General features: G+C 44.9%; 1 protein-coding gene across 27 annotated transcripts in view; it reads left to right on the top strand.

The window, feature by feature from the left end:
* NCAM1 (neural cell adhesion molecule 1) overlaps positions 1-23,925 on the top strand; it is a 323,782-nt gene that overhangs the window by 287,322 nt on the left and 12,535 nt on the right. For 7 of the 27 annotated variants that reach the window (XM_003253156.4, XM_030829219.1, XM_003253157.4 and 4 more), the window contains 3 exons: positions 5,363-5,365; positions 14,864-14,988; positions 18,846-19,023. In XM_003253156.4, the coding sequence (XP_003253204.1) occupies positions 5,363-5,365; positions 14,864-14,988; positions 18,846-19,023 (306 nt within the window). Of the gene's footprint in view, positions 1-5,362; positions 5,366-14,863; positions 14,989-18,842; positions 19,024-21,554; positions 23,907-23,925 lie in introns of those variants that run through there. The other 20 variants (XM_030829209.1, XM_030829215.1, XM_030829210.1 and 17 more) reach the window with 7 other exon arrangements.

Genomic DNA, 23,925 nt, shown 5'->3' with positions numbered 1-23,925 from the left:
TGAAGGAGAGGCGAGGAAAAAGCATTGCTCTGGATAGAAAACCCTGCAGGCAGGATCCCCAAGGCGGCCGCCCTGGGGCCAGCCCTGTCCTCAGGATTCTGAGTGGGCTGGATCAAAGCTCGTATTTGGAGAAGCCAAAGGAATTGACCAAGAAAAATGTCTCCTCTGCAGGGTCATAGAAAATGTGTTGGAGTGTTTTGTTTTTACCCTTCATTTTAATTGGCACAGTTGGATACAGACATTGAAATTAGATAGGGAGGCCTGTAGCTTTCACTTTATCCATAAATGCATACTTTTCTTGTAAATATTTGTGGGAAAATAAACAGTGTCTGGCAGTGTCTGGCAGATGTGCCTGGCAGTAGGCGCTTAGGCAAATCGTTTAACCCTTCACAAGTGAGCCTTGTTTATCTCCTCTGTAAAATAGGATGAGTAGTCACCCACGTCCCGCCACCCTAAAGAAAATCACAAACATTTTAATGTTTATCAGCTCCGCTTTACCTACCTGGGATCATTACCACCAAGCCAGCAGTAATGTCTGCTGGTCGCTCTCAGATTTCATCATCCTGGCTAAGCCTTGCTCATTTCTGATCTAATTAATGTTGCTATCCTGTCCTTTTGTGCTCCTGAATGTGCAGGAGTAGAAGGGGCTCCAGGCCTGCCACTATTTGGAGTTTTGAACCTAGCTTTCCAGGGAGGAATAGCAAAGTAAGACCACAGCTCAGTAAGACACAGGATGCAATGCCAGCATCTGCCCAGAGTGGCAGACAGCAGCAAATGGGCAGGCAGGGTGGTGCCGCCTGGCTGGCTTTATTCTCCTTGATATATCAGAAGCCCCTGTGGTTTGGGCTCAGACTCAGGAGGTGAGTCAAGCCTCAAGCCTCAAGCTCAGAAGCCCTCTGTCACCATCTGTTGACTCAGAAGCATGCCCATCACCCCATGCGGTGCTTTTCCAGGCACCATCCTGTAGCAGACGGAGTTCAGGCTTTGGAAGTAGACAGACCTGGGTTCAAATCACAGCTCCACTTCTTCCGCCTGAAGCTCCATGACCTAGGATAAGCTGCTAAGCCTCCCCAAGTCTCGGATTTTTTATCTCTCAGGTGAAGGATGGATTCCACTTACCTTTTCAGTGTTTGTGAAAATTAAAGATTAAATGTGAAGAACACAAAACATACTGCTCAGAATTTAGCAGCTGGAATTAATAAAATAAATGAGAGTTATGTTATCTCTTGCTGCGTGAAAGTCATTTGTCAGCAAAATCTCTGATCATCTCTTTTAAATATGTATATTAAGGGTCTTTTAAATATGTATATTAAGGCCCAACATGATGGCTCAGGCCTGTAATCCCAACACTTCGAGAGGGCCAGGCGGGTGGATTGCTTGAGGCCAAGAGTTCAAGACCAGTCTGGGCAACATTGTCTCTACTAAAAATACAAAAATTAGCCAGGCGTGGTGGCATGTGCCTGTAATCCCAGTTACTTGGGAGGCTGAGGCAGGAGAATTGTTTGAACCCGGGAGATGGAGGTTGTAATGAGATGAGATCACACCATTGCACTCCAGCCTGGGTGACAGAGCAAGACTCCATCTCAAAATAATAAATAAATATGTATATCAATATTGGTAACTCAGAGAAGAGAGAGAATACCTCCTTCACCATCTTTATAATGATGCCTACATATGTATAATATATACTCACCCATGTATATATACATATATAGCTATGAGTTTAATTTATCTCCATTCTCTCCTTCACCTTTCTGTGCCTTTTCTGTCTGTCATGTTTCCCTAGCAACCTGGCCTCTTCCTGCCCTTGCAACCACAGAACCAGCTAGTGAGTACAGGGCTGAGTTGCTCTCGGCCAGACCTCTGATCGCTTGTTGTAGAGCCGACTTCTGGATTACAGCACTGCCTGTTGTTTTCCCTTTTATTAAAAGCAACAGTTGTGAATGCATGAAGGCTCCTAGCCTGGTGTGGTTTCCTAAGCATGCCATCCGCTTGGCCAAGAGAGCAAACCAAGCATCAGCAAAAGAACGGGGTTGATTATTGGAAGACTACTCCGTGCATGAGGAGGCCTTTCCAAATCGACTCTCTAGTTAAAAATAGCCAAGGATTAGGCAAACGCTGAGGACACAAAAGAACAGCATCTCCTTCCCGGCTTTCGCTTTGCTGTCCCTCCTGAAATACACACGCTCATGCGCGTGTTAATTTAGCAGTAGCAAAAAGACGGAGAGCTGAGAGCAAGGGAAGGAATAGAAGAAAATGGCTGCTTGAGGAAAGGGAGAGGGTGATGCCGAGAAGGAAGGAGCTGCTGCTTCCTGACAGCATGCCCGGCTTTGTCTCCCCGTACGCAGAGCTCAGGGGAAGGAGAGAGCTCCTTCCTGCTGTCTCCTTTCAGGCTCCCGCCTCAGTGCTAGAAAAATGATGGGCAGAAAAAGCCTAATCCAGGCTCCTCCTGGGTTGAGAGTCGAGATGAAAGTGCTGGAATTTATCTCTTGACAATAAAGTCAAGAGCCAGACTGTATCCTCTTTTTTCATCGTAGAAAACATTGCACAGAATCACCGCTGTAACGTGTTCCAAGCTGGTCTTTATAATGCTCTAATGAAGTAAGATGCGTGTGGAGGACTTGAATCCCCTGAAGAATCCATATGAGTATGCGTGCATGTTTATAGTGTTCAAGCATCAAAGCTGTGTGGGAGTTTTAGATTTTATAATATTTCTGGTTGCACAGAAAAAAAAATGGCATACATCCCATCAAGCAGAACAAGAAGGCAGAAAGCAGGTATGCAAAGTATAACTCCAGCTCCCAGGGCCAAGCTTTCCAATACATAATTGAACAGAGAAGAAAAGAGTTTCCTGGTTCTGTGTGTTGCATGAAATGGTTCTTTTTTTTCTTCTGCAGAACACAACTAAGGGTCTGCTTTCTTGGTGTTCCCTCTGAGTGTGTGCTGCGATGAATTTTAATTCCTAATGCTTTTGAGGTTTCATTTTGTCAGCAGAGCAGAGCTGGTGACAATAGGCTGTGCTCACATGGGTTTAATTCAGATTATGAGGGGTTTTTTTTTCACATTTGGAAAAGGAATGCAGCTAACAGACCCCTTTCTTATTCTACAGTGTCGCTCCTGCCCTTTTTCAGCCTGGTGCAATGTGTGTCTAGGCACAGTAGGAGAAAGCTACATAATGTATTTGTACAACTGTGTCGTATTTCAGGTGGCTTACTGTAGGTTGGTCCCCTCTGTTAGTGAAACACAATCTTGGCTCCAGATTTTGCCTGAAGAAGGAATTAGGTGTCTCTCCCCTGACATGTCTTTAATTTTTAAACATCAGACATTTCTGCCCACAGACAAAATGCTTAGTTGTGACATCCAAAGGGAAGAAAGTTTGAGTCATTTTATTTTGAGCCACTTGACTACTGACCCAAATTGTAGGTCCCAGTGGATACTGAGATAAAGGAAAGATGCTCACAATTGGGCAGCAGCCTGAGTTTAGCATGAACTTATTTCTCACTAGTAAGATGAAATGTAGCACATGTGAATTGCAGTGGAACTAATAGCAGAGTAGCTATCAGCGTGTGAATATCCATCGATCATCAATCCATCAGTGGGGTTGAAAATAAATATCTCCCAGTTTTGCCTCTGTGCGTGTGTGTGTGTGTGTGTGTGTGTGTGTGTGTGTGTGTGGACCCATTTATAATTATGAGGGAATAAAGGTATTCTAAATAAAACCAAAGGAGCAATTGCTTAGTTGTATATAATCCCTGCAAGGCCCCTTTGGTTGGAAGGTGCCTGAATCTGTGTAATGCCAGACAATAAGAAAGAAGCACACATTCTATCAGCTCAGAGTGGCGAGGGAAGAGGTAGCCTGGTTAAAACATTTCTCTCAGGTTATTTTTAACCAGCGGTGTTCTTTACACAGAAAGGTGTCTTCATCTCCCTTCTTTACCCTTCTCCCTCAGCCTCAATTGGCAATGGCCAAAACTTTCCCTGGCCTCTTAAATTTAAGGTCAGAAACCCAAAATGCCTTTTAACAAGTCAAGATCACTCAGTCACAACATAGGACCAAAAGGAATGCTTTTACATCCACACAAGAAAAGTATTTTTTTCATTGTAAATCTCAAATTTATGTCTTATCAGCGCAACCACAAGTCTAAAGATATAACTTTAACCACATCAGGTTGGGTGCTGTGGCTCAAGCCTATAATTCCAGCACTTTGGAAGGCTGAGGTGGAAGGACCACTTGAGCCCAGCCGGGCTAACATGGCGAAACCCCCATCTCTACAAAAAATAGAAAAATTAGCTGGGCATAGTGGCACACGCCTGTAGTCCCAGCCATTCAGGAGGCTGAGGCAGAAAGATTGCTTGAGCTGGGGAGGTCAAGGCTGGAGTGAGCTATCTTCATGCCACTGCACTGCAGCCTGGGTAATCAAACACAACCCTGTTTCAAAACAAACAAAAAACTTTAACCACAAATGGCCAAACATGTGCTTAATGTCAGACTCTCAGCACAAGGGGCCAAAGGTACAGTTTCTGCTGTTTACTGTCAACATAGCCATTGTCTCAACCATCGGAAGGAAACTCATTCCCTAGTCTGCCCTGGCCTCTTCCTTTATATGGGTCTTAACTTTAGGGAGGCTTACTGAGGTCTCAGGAATAATATGGGTTTGTGGAGAAAGAAGTGAGATAAGATCTTCAAAGCCACCATCTCTGGCATGCATCCACCCAGCCTCATTCAGCCCATGCTCCCCTCCTCCTTATACCATAGGAAAAATGAAATGACTCTTAATAATACAATCTTTTGTTCTTCTAGGGCACACAGTCTTCACCTTAAGGCTCTCAGGACTTTTCCTTGATGACCCGTATTCTGTTTCATTGCCCTTGTTTCCCAAGGATGCTGAGACATTTCTGGAATCTGTGGATAATAACTTGCTTTTTTCTTTTCCTTTAACAGTCTCCTGGATTGACTTTGACATCTGGGTCCTGACAGCAACACCTCCCCATTTCAAAACAAGTTTACATGCTCCTGATGTGGTATTAATATGTAGTGTTGCAGCCGTAGCTAATGCTTATTGGTGTTGTTAACCAAATGCTCTTTATGATTTATTATTCTTCTATTTCTGGGCAGTTTCGCTGCCCTCCCAATGTTTCCTATATATGCTGCTAATTTAATTTGATTTCTCCTTTTATTTAGTCTGTGATTTTGTTGTTGATTTTTCTCCCTGCCCATTGTTTACATCAGTTTTTAATTTTTTTGTATTTTCCATGTGACCTCCTCCACTTTCCTTTCAACCAATATCATGTGCGTGCGTATCATGTGACTTTGTCATGTGGCTTGCATGGTGCTGATGATGTCGTCCACGCTGGTGAACAGAAGGTAAAACTCTTTGTTCTGATTAGTGAAATAAATCTGGGACCATGGCCTGGCACATAGGGCACACTCATTTCTTCCTGTCTCAGATTTCCTAAGCAAAGCCATTTGAGAGATTTCCTCTTGTTCACAATTCACATCCAGAATTCATCATTCCTTGCAAACTTGACATGACGATTTGATATCACGACAACCTTTGGTTTGGTATTTTGCTTCAAGAAATTTGGTCACACAAACTGTTCTCTACAGTCAACCCACATTAGCCACAGCACAGTTTGCAAACTTGGATTTTTACCAGATGGTTCGTAAAAATTATTTCCCAGAAAGGTGTTTGGCAAATTAGCTTTATAGCATTGTTATTTAACTTCATCCGGTAGTTCTAAACACCATAGTTGTTCTAAAGTGAGTCACATTCCTGTGAAAATGTTTACAACCTTGAAATGCTACAGAGTGAAATATATCAATTGCAAAGGTTGTATTTGTTCAAAACCCAGTGAGAGTGCTTCATAAAATTCATGCACATTGAGGACTTTCTGAAATAAGAGATTTAAGAATTTGGATTAGAGCAGTTTGGCTGTGATTACCAAGGAGTCACTTTTTAAGAGTGGCCCTCCCCCAGGGAGGGGGAGAAAATCAAAGCAAAAGTCACTTGGAAATTACCATGAATGGAGATCTCCGTGTAATCAAGAAACACATGATTGACCCTTGCAGCAAAGGAAATAAAATTATAGCCTAATTAAATGCATAGCGGTGACAAAATAATTAGTTAATATTGTGACTGTCACAACCTCGTTAAAACATTTCTCGCTTACCAGAAGGAGAGAAGCAAGCCTCTGCTCACAGCTTCCCTCACTAAAATCAAACACCTATTCAGAACCTGCCCTTTGAGTTATAGGCATTCAGTTTTCTCCTAACTGAAATGTTTTACTTTAAATCACACCCTGAGACATGGGCTACATGGATCACGAAATCAAAACTAACTCCAGTAACCCCCCGGTGTGCCCGTGCATGCGAGGGGTCCCTGTTTGACCTCACTTCTCTGAGAACTGATTGGGCGACATCCACACAGACAAAACCATCAACAGCTGGTCTCGCATGTCCTTTGTTCCTGGTCTGCTCTTGTGTTTTGTTCTCCTCCTATGTGTTAGCCCTGTGTACCTTCCCTCTCGTTCACCCTCCACATTTCCCATCTCTGAGCCCCTCAGCTTTATAGGGATGTCAGCTTGGCCCCAATGTAGTCCCATTTACAGCCAGACTCCTGGACTTGCCTATGAGCCATGCTCATTTCCAAAAAGGCGATATTGGGTGTGTACATTGTATGAAATAAGGTGGGAATGTCCCAGAAGCAGAAGAACATCTGATGCAGTCCATGCCAATAAATTGGGCTTACCTTTAAAAATCATCTGAATATGCAGGTCTTAGGCAGAGAATATAGAGAGCTTAAGATTTTCTAAACTACAAGTCCCACCCAAAATATTGTATTTTCATGATTTCCCAAAGGTTGACCATCAGCAAGACTAGATATTTTTCAGACTTATGATGACTGTTCAGTAGCTGATGTTCTGGAAAAAGATCTGGGCCTTCACCATGAAATCTTAAATGTGAGCAGTTACTGGATGCTGAATTTGAAACCTATTCATTTCTTTTTTTAAAACAAGCTTGGTCATTTCTGTGCAATGCTATAATTCAGAACGAAACAAAGCACACGATGTTAGTAAGGTAGACACTAATCCACTCCTCTAAAGAGAGCTCTCTTCCAGACATTTTAAGCCAGGGCAAGAAATGTTTAAAGATGTTTTCTGCAGTTGCCGTAGAAACACTCCTTAGCAGTCATCTTGGCTGTTGGTAAAAAATGTGGCCATTACCTAAAAAAAAAAAAAAAGAAAGAAATCGCTGAGAGCCTTAGAGAATTCCAAAGCTATGATTACCCCCTCCTGGAACCATGTCCTCATCCATGACAGACCCTCTCCTGCCATCTGCAAGGGGGCAAGCTGAGGACTTACTCAGGTGAGCCCCGCAAGCAGCAGGAATTGGCCTTTAACAATAAAATTTAAGGGAATGAAGAGGTCAGGGCCAATAAAATTCATGGAGGAGAGCAATAAAGCTTAGTTAAGGACAGTTATCACCTCCTCTCCCTGGGTAGTAGCAAAGATTTAAGCTGAATTGGGCCTAAATGAGAAAAGTGAGAGTAAGCTGGGGGGTGACGGGGGAACTTCCTGCTGTCAATGGGTTGTACACCCAACAATTGGTGACATCTGATGTTCCCTGTCCACCTTGCACTCCCTCAAAAAAAGAAAACTGCCTGGGATATGCATAACCTAAGCTGGATGCTCCATCTACCCTGAGTTCAGTGGGCAGTGTTTACAGAATCCAGCAGCACTGCGTGAAGTATGGCGACTCAGAAGGAGAAGGGAGGTTATAACAGGGATTGAGCCCCATCCTTTATGGTTACTTGGCTCCTGAGCCTACAGGGCTTGGCCTGTAGAGGACTGTGACAGATAAGCTTAGACACCTGTCCCAGGAAAGAAGAAGTGAGGATGCAAACTTTGATTTCTAAGGTCATAGCATCATGTCACTGCAGGGCTTCCTCCAATGACTCCAGGGAGCCATGGCTTTGTCCACCAGCTACTGAGGACTCTGTGTAAATGGGACTCCCCACCAGCAGCATGTGTGAGATGAGAAGCCCCCTGCACCCCTCTGTCCGTGTGCTGCATGTCTGAGCATGGCTCCCTCCCCAGCCATTCATAATGATATTTTTTTTCTTTAGCTACTGACACTGACTCGTACTAGGAAATGCTGATTCTGATGAGCTAAGCTCTTTAACACCCACTCTTCCTTCTTAGATTGAAAACATCACTAACCACCCCTTCCACTCCCTCCTTTATTTTTTTACAGCTGTGTGTCTGGATTGCCACGATCTCTGGCAGGTCGACACAGACTTTTCACCAGGGTTTCTGCTCTAATTGCCTTTATCTCTAAGGATTCCCTGCACTGGAGGTTCCCAGGGTAGAGAGTCAGTGGGAAGGGGCTGAAGAAAAAGGCAGTGAGGTGTGTCAGCCCGAATCCTGTGGGCAGGGACTGTGGGCTGCTGCTGGCCTTGGAAACTGCCAGTTCCCTTAGGGTCACCAGTATGAGGGTTGAAACTCCCTAGGAACCACATTCTTCTTCATAACCAGTCTAATGTCCATGAAATAGAGTTGAAGACGGGCACAAGCCCCCCTTGTGGCCTTGGAGGCAGGAGCCGAGTTAACTGTTGATGATAGCAGTTATTTCTGTCATAACTTCCTCAGCCTGGATCAGCCCCATAACCACAAGCCATACCTTCCTGGTCATATTTTCTTTTTAAGATGATGAAACAAAGATAATTGATCAATTAATCTGTTGGTGTTTTCATGACACCCGCGAGAAGGGAACTGGTATTTTTGTGGTTCAGTCTGTCAGAGCCCATTGCTTGCTGTTTAATTTGTACTTCGTGCTGCTGTTTGCCACCCCACCCCAACACGTACTCTCACATTCATAATTCCTCAGGAGACTGGTGCTGGAAAGGATTTATAGACCAGATGCCTTAGTGAGTGTGGCCGCAGGGAGCTCAGCATCCTTGCTCTGCAAGCTGGGAACTGGCCATGCCCGCACTCACTCATTGTGTATCCCGAGGCTCCCTGGAGCCAAGGACTAGGATGGCAAAGATTCTGGTCACTCAGGCACAAGCAAAGCCTTGATGCTGAAGAGAAAAGCATCCAGGGGAAAAAAAAAAACTTTACCCCAAAAGGTTGATCTAGCAGGAACAATGCCTAAGACAAATTAATACCCACCCTTACACTGCCAGGCTGTTCTTTGGGATTGTCCGAAAGCCACTCAACATCCCTAGAATAGCCAGGTAGGTTATCAAAAGAGGCACCAGGGAGAGCCATGAGGATCCAGGAATGTATGCAACATGGATCACATCTGATTCTTTTGTCATCGAGGGCTAAGAGCTTTGTTTCAGGAAAGAGAATTAGTGGTCTAATAATGCTAAATCCTGATTCCCTCAGATATTTTGCTGATCCCCTAAGGACCAGCCACATGTCTAACCTCTGGATATAATTGTAATGTTTCTGACTTGGAAAAAGTAAATAGGCTTCATATTTGAATAGCTAAGTCATACATTTTGGACTTTTCCAAAAACTAAGAGTAAAAAGGTATATATAACACAAGTTTCAAATTGCTTGGAAGAAATAATCAACCAAAGGAGACAGGAGTTATGATAAACAAAAATGAACAGTATTTTTAAAACTAGACAGTCTTATTTGATAGGAAAAGTGAAAGATTGTAATGCAAGCCCCACATTTATCATGGGTTTATGCTCAGACACCTGAAACTTTGTGCAGATCTGTATGAGAGAGAACACAAAGTGGATGAATAGAGAACACAGATGGAGGGCTTTTTGTTTTGTTTTGGTTTGTTTCTTTTGAGGCTGAGTCTCGCTGTCACCCAGGCTAGAGTGCAGTGGTGCGATCTCTGCTCACTGCAACCTCCACCTCCCATGCTCAAGCAATTCTCCTCCCTCAGCCTTCTGCGTAGCTGGGATTACAGATGCATGCCACCATGCCCGGCTAATTTTTTTATTTTTTTAGTAGAGATGGGGTTTCACCATGTAGGCCAGGCTGGTCTTGAACTCCTGACCTCAGGTGATCCACCCGCCTCGGCCTCCCAAAGTGCCGGGATTACAGGCATGAGCCATTGTGTCCAGCCCTAGATAGATGCTTTCTTGAGGATGTCTGTTTGGCACCCACCCCAGCCTTTCATTCAGAAGACACAGCTAACTCTTGGTGCTCGGGCTCCTTTGAGTGAGAAATAGAATATTGTTTTCCTGCTAAAATTCACCAATGCTGTCCAAGTACCCTGGATTTGCTATAATTTTTGTTGTGGAATTCAGATATCCAGCGGAGTTTTCTAACTCCTGGGGCTTCTGCTGATGAGAGGAAGGGCATGAAACCGATTCAGATTTAAGGGTACAGTAGCACAGTAATTACAAACAGAGAACCTGCAATCGGCATGGCCAGAAATATACATTTCAATTATGGTTTCTAAGGGAAACCAATTTCATAGGACCTGCCTATGATATATCTGACTATATGTGGCCTCTATGGTACGTTCTTATTTTCTTGAGTTCATGATTCACATCCTGCTAGAAAATACCAGAACTGCACAATACTTTATATTTGTTATTGGCAAAGTTTCTTTTTAATGTTCTGTTGGTGTGGTCTTTACATAATACTTTTTGGGGGGAACATTTGACTCATGGCAAAAGCGAAACTCCAAGGGTGTAATTAACCCCAGGGGTCTTCTGGGAGCAACCTGCCGATTGCTGCTGAATCGCAAACCAACATTTACAAATAATTACAATATTGGTTTTACTGAAATTACTCATGATGATTTCAATCAGGGCAGCCATCTCAGAACACAGTGCACATCAGGACTCTCTCAGGCATTTCTTCTGCTAATGTGCTCGATAAAGCAGTCAGCCTCCTGAATGGCAAGGTCCCTTTTCTCCCGCCACAGCTCCTCCCTCATCAGGCTTTGAGTAGAAAGCCTAAGAAAGTTTCTCTAACCCCATTTCTAATCTTTAAGAGAATTTGCTGACAGTGAACACTGGAAGATAAGACACTTGATTAAACAAGTGCTTTTTCCGTATTTTCATGTACTCACAGCAAGTTACAGAGCCACCAAGTCGGTCAAAATCTCTGTGATATTAGTTGAATATCATCTTCCTGTAGAAATACTGTCATAGGCTGGGTGCAGGGGCTCACACCTGTAATCCTAGTACTTTGGGAGGCCAAGGTGAGAGGATAGCTTGAGCCTAGAAGTTCAAGACCAGCATCAGTAACATAGTGAGACCCCATCTCTACAAAAAATTTAAAAATTAGCTGAGTGTGGTGGCATGTGCCTGTGGTCCTAGCTACTCCGGAGGCTGTGGTGAGCGAATCGCTTGAGTCATGGAGATTAAGACTGCAGTGAGCTATGATTGTGCCACTGCACTTCAGCTTGGGTGACAGCAAGACCCTGTCTCAAAAAAAAAAAAAAAAGAAAAAGTCATAGGAAGCATTATGTATCTGTCCAAGGGCCTCATCATCATTTAAAAGAATTAATCATAACTTAGTTTTTCCATTTGGCAAACAAATTGGTGTCTTATTTACCTTTGAGACTTCAGCGCCTAATAGACTACCTGGGACCTAGTAGATATTCAGTACACATCTGTTGAATAAATCATAGGTAAAGCACTCTAAATAATAAACCTAAATATTATTTCATTTTATTTTTGAGACAAGGTCTCACTCTGTCACCCAGGCTGGAGTGCAGTGGCACGATCTTGGCTCACTGCAACCTCTGCCTCCCGGTTTCAAGTGATTCTCATGCCTCAGCCTCTCGAGTAGCTGGGATTACAGGCACATGCCACCACGCCCAGCTTTTCTTTTTTTGGGGGGTTGGGGGGTAGAGACAGAGTTTCACTATGCTGGCCAGGCTGGTCACAAACTCCTAACCTCAAGTGATCCACCCACCTCAGCCTCCCGAAGTCCTAGGATTACAGGCGTGAGCCACCGCACCCAGCCAATATTATTATTTAATATAAAATGCTCTAAATTCTAAGAGAAAATAATACACACATATCAGAATACTATGATAGTCACTCAAATAAAATGATACAAACTATAGTGTTCTAACTCTGTCAAATGTGTTCTAACTATGGTATAGATTTGGATGGCTTTTCTCTGATTCAAATTACGTTTTTTCTGAAACAAATCTAAAGATAAGAGAGTACTTTCATCAGGGAAGTTGGTGTATGCAGGATTCCCTAGAGAGATTTTTATTCTTAGGTCTTTGAAGAGACTTGGGGGTCTCTTTTCAAAGATAAAACTTTTGAGATAACTTTTTCAACATTTTAAAGCAAAAAGTTGACAACTTTCTGCCTTAGAGATGTGAAATTGTTGACCTTGAAGTGCATCTCCCTAAAATTGGCTGAAAGTCATGTATTTTGTGTTCTGTTTCCCACAATGTCATGAGAAACAGCCCAGGTGTAGTTAGTAGTCTGTGCTAGTGCAGTGGCTGTCACTGTTTCACATGACAGCAGAGCTGGAAGGAGCCCTAAAGAGCATCCAATTCAGGGCCCATATTTTGTAAATGTGGAATGAAACTCGATCGAGGCAACAGACTCCCCATGATGCAGAGTTCAGAGACAGTATTTTGCAGGATTGATTCAGCCTTGAAAACTCACACTGCTCAATTTCAAGAGGAACTAATTAGGAATGTGCAGCCAGAGAAGCCCCAGTGGACTGATCCCTAAAAGGGGGCCTTGGGAGAAGGATGCAGTCCTTGACTAGTGGGCGTGTTGGAAGGGCCACTGATGCTGCCTATAAAAATCCCCTCCGTGGTAGGGCGGGTCAGAGTCAGCACAGAATCAGTGTCGTGATTCTAAGTGAACAAAGTTAAAATAATTTGTTCATTTGCAGTAGGTCTAGGGTCATCAACCATTCCAGTTTGCCTGGGACTGAAGGCTTTCCCAGGATGTTGAATTTGCACTGCTAAAACCTAGAATGTTCCAGGCTAACCGGGATGAGTTGGTCAGCCCAATTTAATCAGAGAATACAATTTGTAAAGTTCTCCTGTGTCTCCTATTTGTTCAGTGTTTCTGAATCTACACAGAGCTCCTGCCTTGATCTAAAATCTATGCCACTTTGAGTCGCTTTTTAGTGCTAGATATATATAATGATGTAGACATAACTGATGTATTGTCTAGGACTTGGGACAGTCCACAGGAATTTGGAAAGCCTAAATACCTTGACGTGTCTAAACCAAATTTCTACCTATTTTGCACTGAATAGTTGTGGCCCGGGGCTAGATAGTGGCTTTAAAACAGGACAGGTCTTTGCCTGAAGTCCATTCATCTTTTTATTCCTGTTTTTATTTGTCCTTAACTATTGATCTAAGAAAACGAATAATAAGCACAACTTTTCCTAAATATCCTCCAGACATTATGCATCCTCCTTGTTGTAGCTTTTAATCTATCCCTGTTACTGCTACTTCTGAAACCTAAATGTGCACACAGATCACTGGAAGGATCTTGTTACATTTCTAACAAGCGCCCAGGTGATCCGCATGCTGCTGGCCCTACGATGATAAGTAGTGGCTCTTCCTCAGTCTTCTGTCTGGTTCCTCCTTGTATCAAAGGAAGGTGGTTCCCAGAGTAGCTGAATGAGAAGTGAGGCATGACACTCGCTGTGCCTGTAGCCGTCTCATAAATGGCCAGTGGTGTAGTTTTAGGTGCTTAGATCCAAGCCCTGGTGACAAGCCGTTTTGTGGCTCTTCTGTCACATGTCTGTGATTCTGTTTTCCAGAGAGCAAGCCAGAGTGACCCACCCAGAAGGTAACTGTTCTGTAGCCTCTCCAAGTTTTCTCTCTGAGGTTATGAAATAGATGCAAAGATAGCTCCTCACAGAAGTGCAGGATTCCCCAGTGTGTTAAATCTTAATTTTAACTTTGTATATCAGATGTCCTCTCACCTTATTACTTTCAGCATATATTAATGCACTTGTTTCTTTTAAAGTAAATTAGTGCCTTACTCACTGGAGAACCATCCTAGCCCTAGCAGTTTGTCACATGCAAGTTCATCTTCCTTCTCAACCTTGGATTCACAGTGCTACAAGCTGAGTGTATACTGCAAATCAAGAAACAACTTTTTTTCTGTTGAGAAATGCTAAAGACGTTTTTCTCTCTCTCCTCTCACAAAGAAGACTGCACTGATTGTTACTTTAACACATTAAATCTTGAGGATTAGCACTCACTCATTTGAACCATTAGTGGATACTTACAGGAAACTTGCATAAGAGCCATAAGGATACTTACAAAAAACTTGCCTGGGGCAAGCTGTGCTTTATTTAATCACAACCGGAAACTTCTTATTTTTTAAATGAATCTTAAGTAATAAAATGTCGTTCATGAAAAGCCAGTCCCAAAAATGCAGCATTATTTATTCCCACTAGAGATCAGGCCTCCTAGCCCCCAGGGGTGAGTGATATGTCCCGGCCAGAAACCGGGCTGTTTTGCAAAATAATTTTATAGGTGGGAGTTTCCTACTCAAACACTTATATTTTCTCCTATTTCAGGCTGTTCCTCAAGATGTGTCAGGCTTATAAAAATTAAATCTTCAGTTGTAAGACCAGCTAAAAGGAAACATAAGTACCAGTGAGACAGAAAAAAAAAAAAAAAAAACCTATTCCTAAAATGGTGAAAGGACCCTGCTCACAGCAAGGCTATTTACCAGCACATCCCCAAGAGGCACTCTCAGTTTGGGCTCAGTCTGAGGCATCTACCTGGAATTCAGTTTTATATTTATTGCTTTTTAACCATTTGAATTTCTGAGAAAGCAAGAAAAGTGTCCAGCCCCACCCTGTCACTCCATCCCATTCGGATGTGTTGGATTTTCATTCTGTGGATGAGAATTTCATGTGAATTAACTGGCTGTTTCAGGGGAACCCAGTGCACCTAAGCTCGAAGGGCAGATGGGAGAGGATGGAAACTCTATTAAAGTGAACCTGATCAAGCAGGATGACGGCGGCTCCCCCATCAGACACTATCTGGTCAGATACCGAGCGGTGAGTGGCCTCCTTCTCAGGCTTCACCAGAACCCTGCGACCTTGACACCCAGCTTGCTAGGGAAACAACAGGGGCAGCCCAGGTGGGGCAGAGGTGGGATGGGGTCTTATTCTGTGTCTGGCAGGTGGCCCATGGGCCCTGGCCATGGCTTTAAATCCCAAGACGGCCCTACAGCTGTTAGGTCATGTTCACACTGGGTCCATTTGGAAACGTCGTAGATGACTGTGGTGGTGACAAACCCATACCATGGTTGGTTTTTCTGTGTCTTGAACTTTTCTACAAAGTTATTTTGCCATTATCTAGTACTTCTTGTAAATGCCATACTAATATATAAGAATCACTACCTTGGATAACATGTGTACTGTAGGCTGGGCACCTGCACTGTCACTGTGATCACATGCATTTTCTCTGCACAAGAACCCTGTGCAGTAGGTCTTACCATTATCCCCTCTTTACAGATGAAGTAAGTGGGTGTACAGCAGTCAATAACTGCCGGATCTCACGCAGCTGGGTGAGGCAGTTTGAATCCAAGCCTGACTGAGAGACTGGGCTCTCCCCACTGCCCAAGGCTGCCTAAGGTCCTCAAACAATGCCAGTTCCCTCACCAGCCCTTCACCTGGCCACCTGAGCTGTCCTAATCCTGCTAACAGCAAGTTGGCTCTGAGCCATCTTCTCCTGGTTTGCTCACCACCCACTTAAGATTCCCCTCATTCCACCTTTTATCGCAACCCCCACACTGAAAATCACCCTTTCCATTTTGGTTTTAGAATGGCACTTGGTCATCTTCAACTATAACCAATGGCTGAGAGATTTAGAGGCCACATCTGAGCACTGAGAATAACCTCTTGCTGGGGTTTCCTAGTAGAGAAAAGAATGAACCAGGGAGCAATCTCCTTTCTTCATATAGCCCCAAGGAAGACTTTTTCTGGGAAGCTGAGTTACTTCCTCTCTGCCTTGTGATCAGGTCCTGTGGAAGTGATAGGTCTTTAACTAGCTAGCCTTCTGGAGAGTGGGTTCAGCACAGGGCCCTGCAGGCACACTTCTCAGCTGCCGAGGCCTTGTTCCCACTTAATTTGTAAGCAGGTGTGAGCTGAAATAGTAGGAAAGGCCTGTCACTGCCCTGAGGCCCAGTCCAGAGATCCCAGTGAATGAGAGGTCCTCATGGCTTCCTCACTGCCAAGTAGGGTGCAAGGATTAGGCAGGTGGCCCCCAATATACCCCTGGAAGCAGAGATATGGTAGGCTGGGATGCCTTTCCAATGGTTATCCTGATGTGGCCTCGTGGACAGAACATAGGTTTTAGAGCCAGACAGACATGGCATCCAATTCTAGCTTTACTACTTTATTCTGGAAGAATAGGTCACCTAATCTTTCAGAACTTCAATTTCTCCATCTGTAAAATGGGGATAAAATAGCTTATCGAGTTGTTATAAAGATGCATTATAATATATGCAAAGAACCTGAAATGTGCCTGACACTTGGAAACCTTTATAAATGGTCACTATGGTTACTGCTAAGAGGCGGGCTCAGGCTGGAACCATCTCCCGTATGACATCTCCAACCACGTCGGATGTCAGTTCGTCTGAGGAGCCACTGTGGCAGCAGCAGGCAGCTCTGCATTAGAAAGACACGACTGGGCACAACACTGAAATATGTTAGATTTCAACAACCTTAACCACCCTCTCTCACTTCAAAACCTCATTCATGTTTGCTAAATATTATAATTTTATATTATGGATAAGTATAATATAACATTTTCTCTAGATTCTGGTTGTCTCTTGTATAATGATGTTTGCAAGGAAGACAGAGAAATGAAGAGGAAAGATACCTGAATTGCTTTGTTTTAAATGAAAATGGAGCCACATAGTGATATAAACACATCCTAGCTTACAGCATAGCCAGACTGGTTAGACTCTAAGGAAACTAGAATTCCCCTTCCAGCACTACTGGCATTTGCCCGTAGAGCATGAGCACTGTCACATTCCTAAAGGCATCTCTTTGGCTAGCGCAAACCCTTTTGCCTGGGAGGACTGCTTTGCTGTAAGATAACTCCTCATCCAGCCTTAGCCATGGGCCTACAACAGTTACTAGGCCACCGTCCAGGTGACAGTGCTGTTGTGTTCTGCCCTTCCAAGGAGCAGCCTGTCATGCAATAAACATCTATCAAGACTTCTGTGTGCCCAGCAGATACCCCAGGGCATCTGCCTTGTGAAAAGCCCAAAGATTGCAAAGAGATGGGCTGCGCAATTGTGAAACCATCTGAAGACTTCTCAGGCCTTCCATGTCTTCTTCCACAACTGTTTGGTGAGGGAGGTGGTTACCTAATTACCATTCTTTGTGGGCCCTTTGAGCAGCCCACTGTTGGACTTGACAGCAGAACGTAGTCCTGAGGTACCTCCATCTATTTGCTGCAGTTGTAGAGACCAGGCCACACTGCATGGAATAGAAAAACCTTATTCAGTCCAACAGATGTTTGTTGAGCTCCCTACTATAGAAAGGAAAGATCATGAGAGGAGGAGAAGACAAAGAGAGACTGATTGATGGGAACAAATACAGTTTGATAGAAGAAATACAGCCAAGTGTTTGATAGATCAGTAGGGTGACTGTAGTTCACAATTACCTACTGCATATTTCAAACTAGCTAGAAGAAAATAACGCAAATGTTTCTAGCCTAAAGAAAGGCAGATATTTAAGGTGATGGGTATTTCAATTACACTGACTTGATCTTTACAAATTAAGTGAATGTATTAAATTATCACATGTACCCTGAAAATATGTATAGCTATTTTGTATCAATTAAAACCGTTATTTTCAAGAACATGATTAAGAAAAAAAAAAAAAAAGGAAAGATCATAGTTTTGGGCCCAAAAGGACTTAGCTCCAGCCTTGACTGCAGTGTGATTTTACGTTAGTCACCTTACATCTCCCTCACTTCCCCGTCATTGGGTTTAGTAAGAGCCTGACAAAACCCCACAGGCATGTTGTAGGAATACAACGAGAAAATGTGTGTAAAGCTTTTGTAGTGCCTAGCTCTTAGTAAGGGCTCAACAAAAATAGTTTCCATTTTTAACGAAACTGGAATCTACACAGTATTCACACATCAGGAAGGTGAGTCACCCACCTTAACTTAAGCAGCATCCTGAAATATGGCAAGAAACGTACTTGTTTTATTACCCTTCTAGGACATCCTTATGCATATGTCCCCAGCACCAGAGTGTAGCCTGGGAGACAGGGGTGGTGCTTGAGTCTCTGCATGCCCTGAAGGTGATGGGACCTTGGCGGGGTTGGCCCAATGCCACACTGGCATCTGCTGTTGCTTGTGTTTGCCAGCATGCAAGCTTGACCTCCTGACCTGTGCAATTTTTCAGGCTGGTAAAGAATAAAGACCATGTCCCATCATTGCTTTTTTTTTTCTTTTTTTTTTTTTTTTTTTGAGACAAGAGTCTTGCTCTGTCACCCAGGCTGGAGTGCAGTGATACGATCTCTGCTCACTGCAACCTCCACCTCCTGTGTTCAAGCCATTCTCTTGCCTCAGCCTCCAGAGTAGCTGGGACTACAGGTGTGTAGCACCACGCCCAGCTAATTTTTGTATTTTTAGTAGAGATGGGATTTCACGATGGTGGCCAGGCTGGCCTTGAACTCCTGACCTCAGGTGATCACCCGCCTCGGCCTTCCAAGGTGGCTGGGATTATAGGCGTGAGCCACCATGCCCACCCCCATCATTGCTTCTTATTTTCATGATTTCGCGCCAAAAGTTATTGAGTCCCGTAAGTTCTGCCTATTATCTTGTCTTACCAGTACTTTTATCTAAAGCTTTTTTGGTCTCTTGTATCCTTCTTGCCGGTTTCTCCCAGAAGCTCTCCTCCGAGTGGAAACCAGAGATCAGGCTCCCGTCTGGCAGTGACCATGTCATGCTGAAGTCCCTGGACTGGAATGCTGAGTATGAGGTCTACGTGGTGGCTGAGAACCAGCAAGGAAAATCCAAGGCAGCTCATTTTGTGTTCAGGACCTCGGCCCAGCCCACAGCCATCCCAGGTATGGCTGCCTCTGCTTTCTGTTTGTTTCCCGCTTTGAATTAATGCACAAGTGCTGCACCTCCTAATGCGCCTGAACAACCCTGACAACTTGCTTGCTTACAGCCATCCTCATGACTGGTTGCCCATGCAAAGCTTAGTTTTGCCTTGTATCTATCTGTGCAGTGGGGTGAGATGTACTGGACCCCCAGGAAGGCTTGGCCAAGCATCCTGGAGAAAAGGTCCTGTCCCATTTGGCCTTGAAGGACTGATGCCAATCAGTCCATTGGACCCCTCAGATGGGAAATGCCCCAGCTCCAGCCTAGCCTTGGAAGTTGGTTGAGTAAGGATCCTTTTTTGAGACCTTATCTGCCATCTGCCACATCATACTTGGACCACGTAGCTGTTTCTAAGCACTTTCTGTCTGATGCTTGCTTTATCAGCGCAGCCATTGTCCAAATCTCTTCTCTGTGTTGACCCTAAGAGAAGGAAGAGATGATGCCCATTTACTTATAAACCCTATCTACCAAAGGCCTCTCAATGGGAACAGATTAAATCAAACCACTTGTAATAGAACAAGTGGAGAAAATAGATGCTGGAAAGCACCATCAATGAAAGCAATCCGGTCTGCTAGAGACTGTGATGGCAGCAGTTCTCCTAGGAGATGCAGATCTGTCTCCAGGGATCCAAGACCTAACCTTGCCACTGATGGCTGGTCTCCTTTTTGGCCAAATCCCTCAGAGAAGAAGGAGCTCTTCAACTGATCACTCTGCTTTTCCAGACCAGCCAAATGCCAACCACAGGCAGGAGAGGTGGGCATAGAACATACAGCTGCAGCCTGTTGGGGGCCCCATATACTCTGCCATGTTCAAGTGTGGTGGGAAGACGGCCTTGGGCGGCCCCCCTCACGCCTGCCCTGTCTTCAGTGCTTTCCCGGCTCTTGGCTCGGTGGTCATGATTGCTCCTCCCAGGAGGAGACAGGCCAGAGGGCTGTGGGCTGCCTATGATGCAGGGATGTATGTGCAAAAATGGGCTAGGAGAGCAGCAACAAAATGGGATCAGTGTGTGGTTCCCAATGGTTGTTTGTACATGGATGCGTGTGTCTGGGAGACGTGTGCTGGACCTCCAGTGAGTTGGCAGGTGAGTTTTAAACTGTAGATCAGAAGCATCAATTGGTCCCCCCTGCATTGTCAGGAAGGCTCCCCAGTGCTTGCTGGGGTGGGTGTTTCTCCACAGTCTCTGGTCAGATGGTCGGTGCAGAAGGCAAGGCACGTGGGCAAGGCTGCAGGAAATGTCCTGATTATACCTTAATAGGATGTTCAAATGGAGATTCTCCTTGCTTTTCGTCTGCCCCTTCTTTCTCTCCATTCTTTGGTCCATTCCTTTACAATCGACAGCTCGGAGTGAATGTCCAGATCTGTCCGGCCTTCATGGGACACTTAGGAGGTGAGATCAGGTGAGGCTTGAGTAAGCCCTTTGCAGCAAGACAGATTCCTTATGGCAATTGCTCCCTGGGGTGAGACTCACTGGGTAGCCCGTTTGGACCTGCTGTGTTCACATGCTGGGTAATCCTAGCAGCACTGGCTTCTGTGGTTTTCGTGTCAGAGACCGAAATTCCGGGTAGACTTTGTCCTCCAGAGTTGTGCCTGCTGGAGACGTCAGAGTCCTTCTTGTGAATCGCCCAGGTGCCCACTTAAGCCAGAGAGGGCTGGGGGATTGCTCACCTCACTGGTGATGGCTCTGTGGCTCTCCTACACAGGTCTGAGAAGGTGGTGGCTGTGTTCTTGGTTAGACTTTACTGGCCATTGAATTGGGATCCAAGAATAAAACCTCTCTGAATTACAAGTTGGACATTTGTGGTTGAATTCTGTGGTCAGCAAGCAGGGTAGAAGGTGAAGAGGGATGCAGAACGAGACTTCCTTTAACAGCACTGTGGTGTGGGACTTGTGCCATAGGAAGAAAAGCCTGCTTCATCTCTGACAAGGCCATCCCCAATCCCTATGCACAGTGTGCTGACTCATAGTGCAGCGATCCAATGCATCTCCACCACTATGGGTAAAACATGCTAGACACTAGAAGACGATACACTTGCTGGCTGTATCTAAGAGGCTTCACCTAGTGAAAGGTAACACTCTCCTAATCAAACTCTTGTATTTTAGCGTGGAGGCTTCTGTTCTCTCACTTTAATTTCATTTGCTCGCTGATCCCTAGCCCCCAAATTAACCCTGCTGTGCTGCTTCTGGCATTGCTGAGCTTCTGAACTGGCCTTATGATATTGATACTGCACTGAACCCTCTCTAACCTTTGTCAATTTAATTTACTAAGTTGAATTAACCTTTGATTCTGTGTTTTCTATAGTTGACCTAATTTTTTTTCTTTTTATCTATTTTTTTCTCTGTTTCTGTCTCTACCTTCCCTTTCCTTCTCTCCCCCTCCCCTTCCTGTGTCTGTCGTCACACTTGTCACCTTGGACGTCACTGGGACATCCCCACTGCCACATTTGTTTTTAAACAACCACATTATCTCTGGGGACCCATTGCTTGACACCTGCAGCAACCTTGGGAGGCAATTCTGCATCCTACACCTTTGTCTCATTGCTTTTCTCTGCAGTGACTCTTCTTTTGCTCTGTTAGGAACTTGAACACAAAAATTAAATTTGCTTAAAAGCCCAGTTCCTATGAAAAAGATCAGTGCCCCCTTTGGAAGAACCTGGCAGGACCACCATGGCCACAGCTGCTGAGCAACCATTCTGTGTGGAAGAGAAGGTTTTGCGATTGGAAAAAGCTTTACCTCCAGACATGTCACCACTCACAGATACTTTTGTGCCACTTCATAAGGAGTTTGCCCCCTTTTTAATAGCAGTAAAAAGAATTTGAGAGCTCTTTCTTTAAATGCTATTTTTTAAAAACCATCATGCTAGGTTTACAGAGAAGTTTCTGTATATCTGCTACTTGTTGCATTTTGTGTTCAAACCTAAATATGATATAGCAGAGGAAGAATTCTAAGTACCTTCTAAAGCTTGTGTCAGGTTGTTAAAATCACCACGCATTCCCCTCATTCTAACTCTGTGCTCCTTGTCCTCCCTTCAGTAAGTAATTGGCTTTGCTTACAATTAAGCGTTTAAGCGCCCATGTTAAGAGAGCCAGACCACACTGATTCACATGAGCATTTTGCTGACATGATGGGCAACTTAAGTCACCCCTGTTGCCCATGCACTGGAAAAAAGTTGAATTTGTTGGATATTTTCTGGGGCTGATGAACGTTCTGGGATGTGCTTTCAGTCCTCGTATTACGGCCAGCACCTTACACTGTCTCTGTGAACGGGGCCAAGCCGTGATGTGCCAACAAGTGTCAGCTTTGAAAGGTGTTTGTCTCCCAATCGGGGTGACTCCCCTGCTGCCTGGCAGCATGTCACAGATCAGCACAGAGTGGGGCTGTGGTTCAGCAGTGACCCACAGAATGGCTTTGAGCATCAGTCTACAGGACAGGTTGGAAGCATCCACTGTGAACCAGGCATTAGTCACCTACCTGGCCTGTGTGTGCTCAGTAGAGAAGAAGGGGAGGGACAGGCCACTCCCAGACTGCCCAGTCCAGGAGGGTTAATAAATTGGGGCCAAGTCAACCTGTCAGCACTTCCTGAATGCCCCAGCCTCTGTATTGGTGGGTTGATTCAGTGACATTTTCTAAACTCTCCTGAAAATCCAGCTGCTCCTCCCTGCTGCTTGGGAGTTCACCCAGGAGAGGAAATGGGTGTGTTTTGTTAAGGTCCCTCGTGCAGACTCAGGGCTGAATCCTGCTTGGTAATATCAGTGTGTGTGCTTGGGGGCGGACCTTCTACTGAATAAAAACTCCCTCCCTCCCCCCATTGTGGTCACATATCATTCTACATATCTCATCTCTGAGCATCTCCACGGAAGCTTGATTTTTGTTCTTTTTGGTTTCTTTATGTATTTTTTTCTGTTATTATTTTTTAATGTTCAAAGACTAGCCTTTCCCTTTGGGATTCCAAATGATCCCATGCTGTGGTCTGAGGGGCAAAGCCACCTATGTTGGCACTCGCCATTAATCCCCAGCGCTCAGTTTAGAGGCTCACGTGCAGACATCAGAGGCTCCATGCTGGCATTAGCTCAGGCAGGGTAGTGCCTCTCACCCCAGCCACAAAACTCTCCCCGCTGGAGTCCCAGATGGCGCTTCACACCAGGGCAGTGGAGGCAGGCATGGTTTTTGGGCACAGGGCAGAGCATAAGGATCACAGGTCAGTGTGGGAGAGCTACTGGCTCTTAGGATCACCTTGGGCAGAAGTCACACGGCTTCACCCTAGGAGGGCCCAGCTTGGGAGTCTGCCTCCCCCTGATCCCAGGACCACCCACAGGAGAGGGGCAGTGTCCATCTTTCTGAAGGGACCCTTTGGAGATCTCGTCCTAAGTGTGGAGAGGACTGACATGGCCCTGTCACCTCAACACATCCCAGGGTCAGGCAGGCCTCAGCTGAAACAATGTCAGGGTCCTCGAGGGTCCCATTTAGACAGACCCATGGCTTGTAACAGTGCGCTCTTCAGGAGGCAGCACTAGCGCATACCCACTCCCCGCGGACACTGAGTTCTTGGTGACGGCTGCAGCCCCAGCCCCGCCAGGAGTCCTGGAGACAGCAGCCCTCAGAGACCCTCCAGGACTGAGTGCACCCCACCTTGCTCAGCCACACCCCACTCCCCTGTGCCCTGTAGTTGTGCTGCCCACGCTCCACACACCATGGGGCTCCTCTGCTCATTTTTGGACTATTTATACAGCAGGTTTGGATCATGTTTTTCTACTAATAAGAATGCTAACATTGTTGTGTAGATAATCAGTGAGGCCTTTATGAAGTTTACACCTTTGCATTATTAAAGGAAATAACCGTTCATGTGAACTCACCAGCGTGGCTTGAT

This window comes from Nomascus leucogenys, chromosome 15, assembly GCF_006542625.1.
Source record: "Nomascus leucogenys isolate Asia chromosome 15, Asia_NLE_v1, whole genome shotgun sequence".
NCBI lineage: Eukaryota > Metazoa > Chordata > Mammalia > Primates > Hylobatidae > Nomascus > Nomascus leucogenys.
This window is presented reverse-complemented; position numbering and strand designations above follow the sequence as displayed.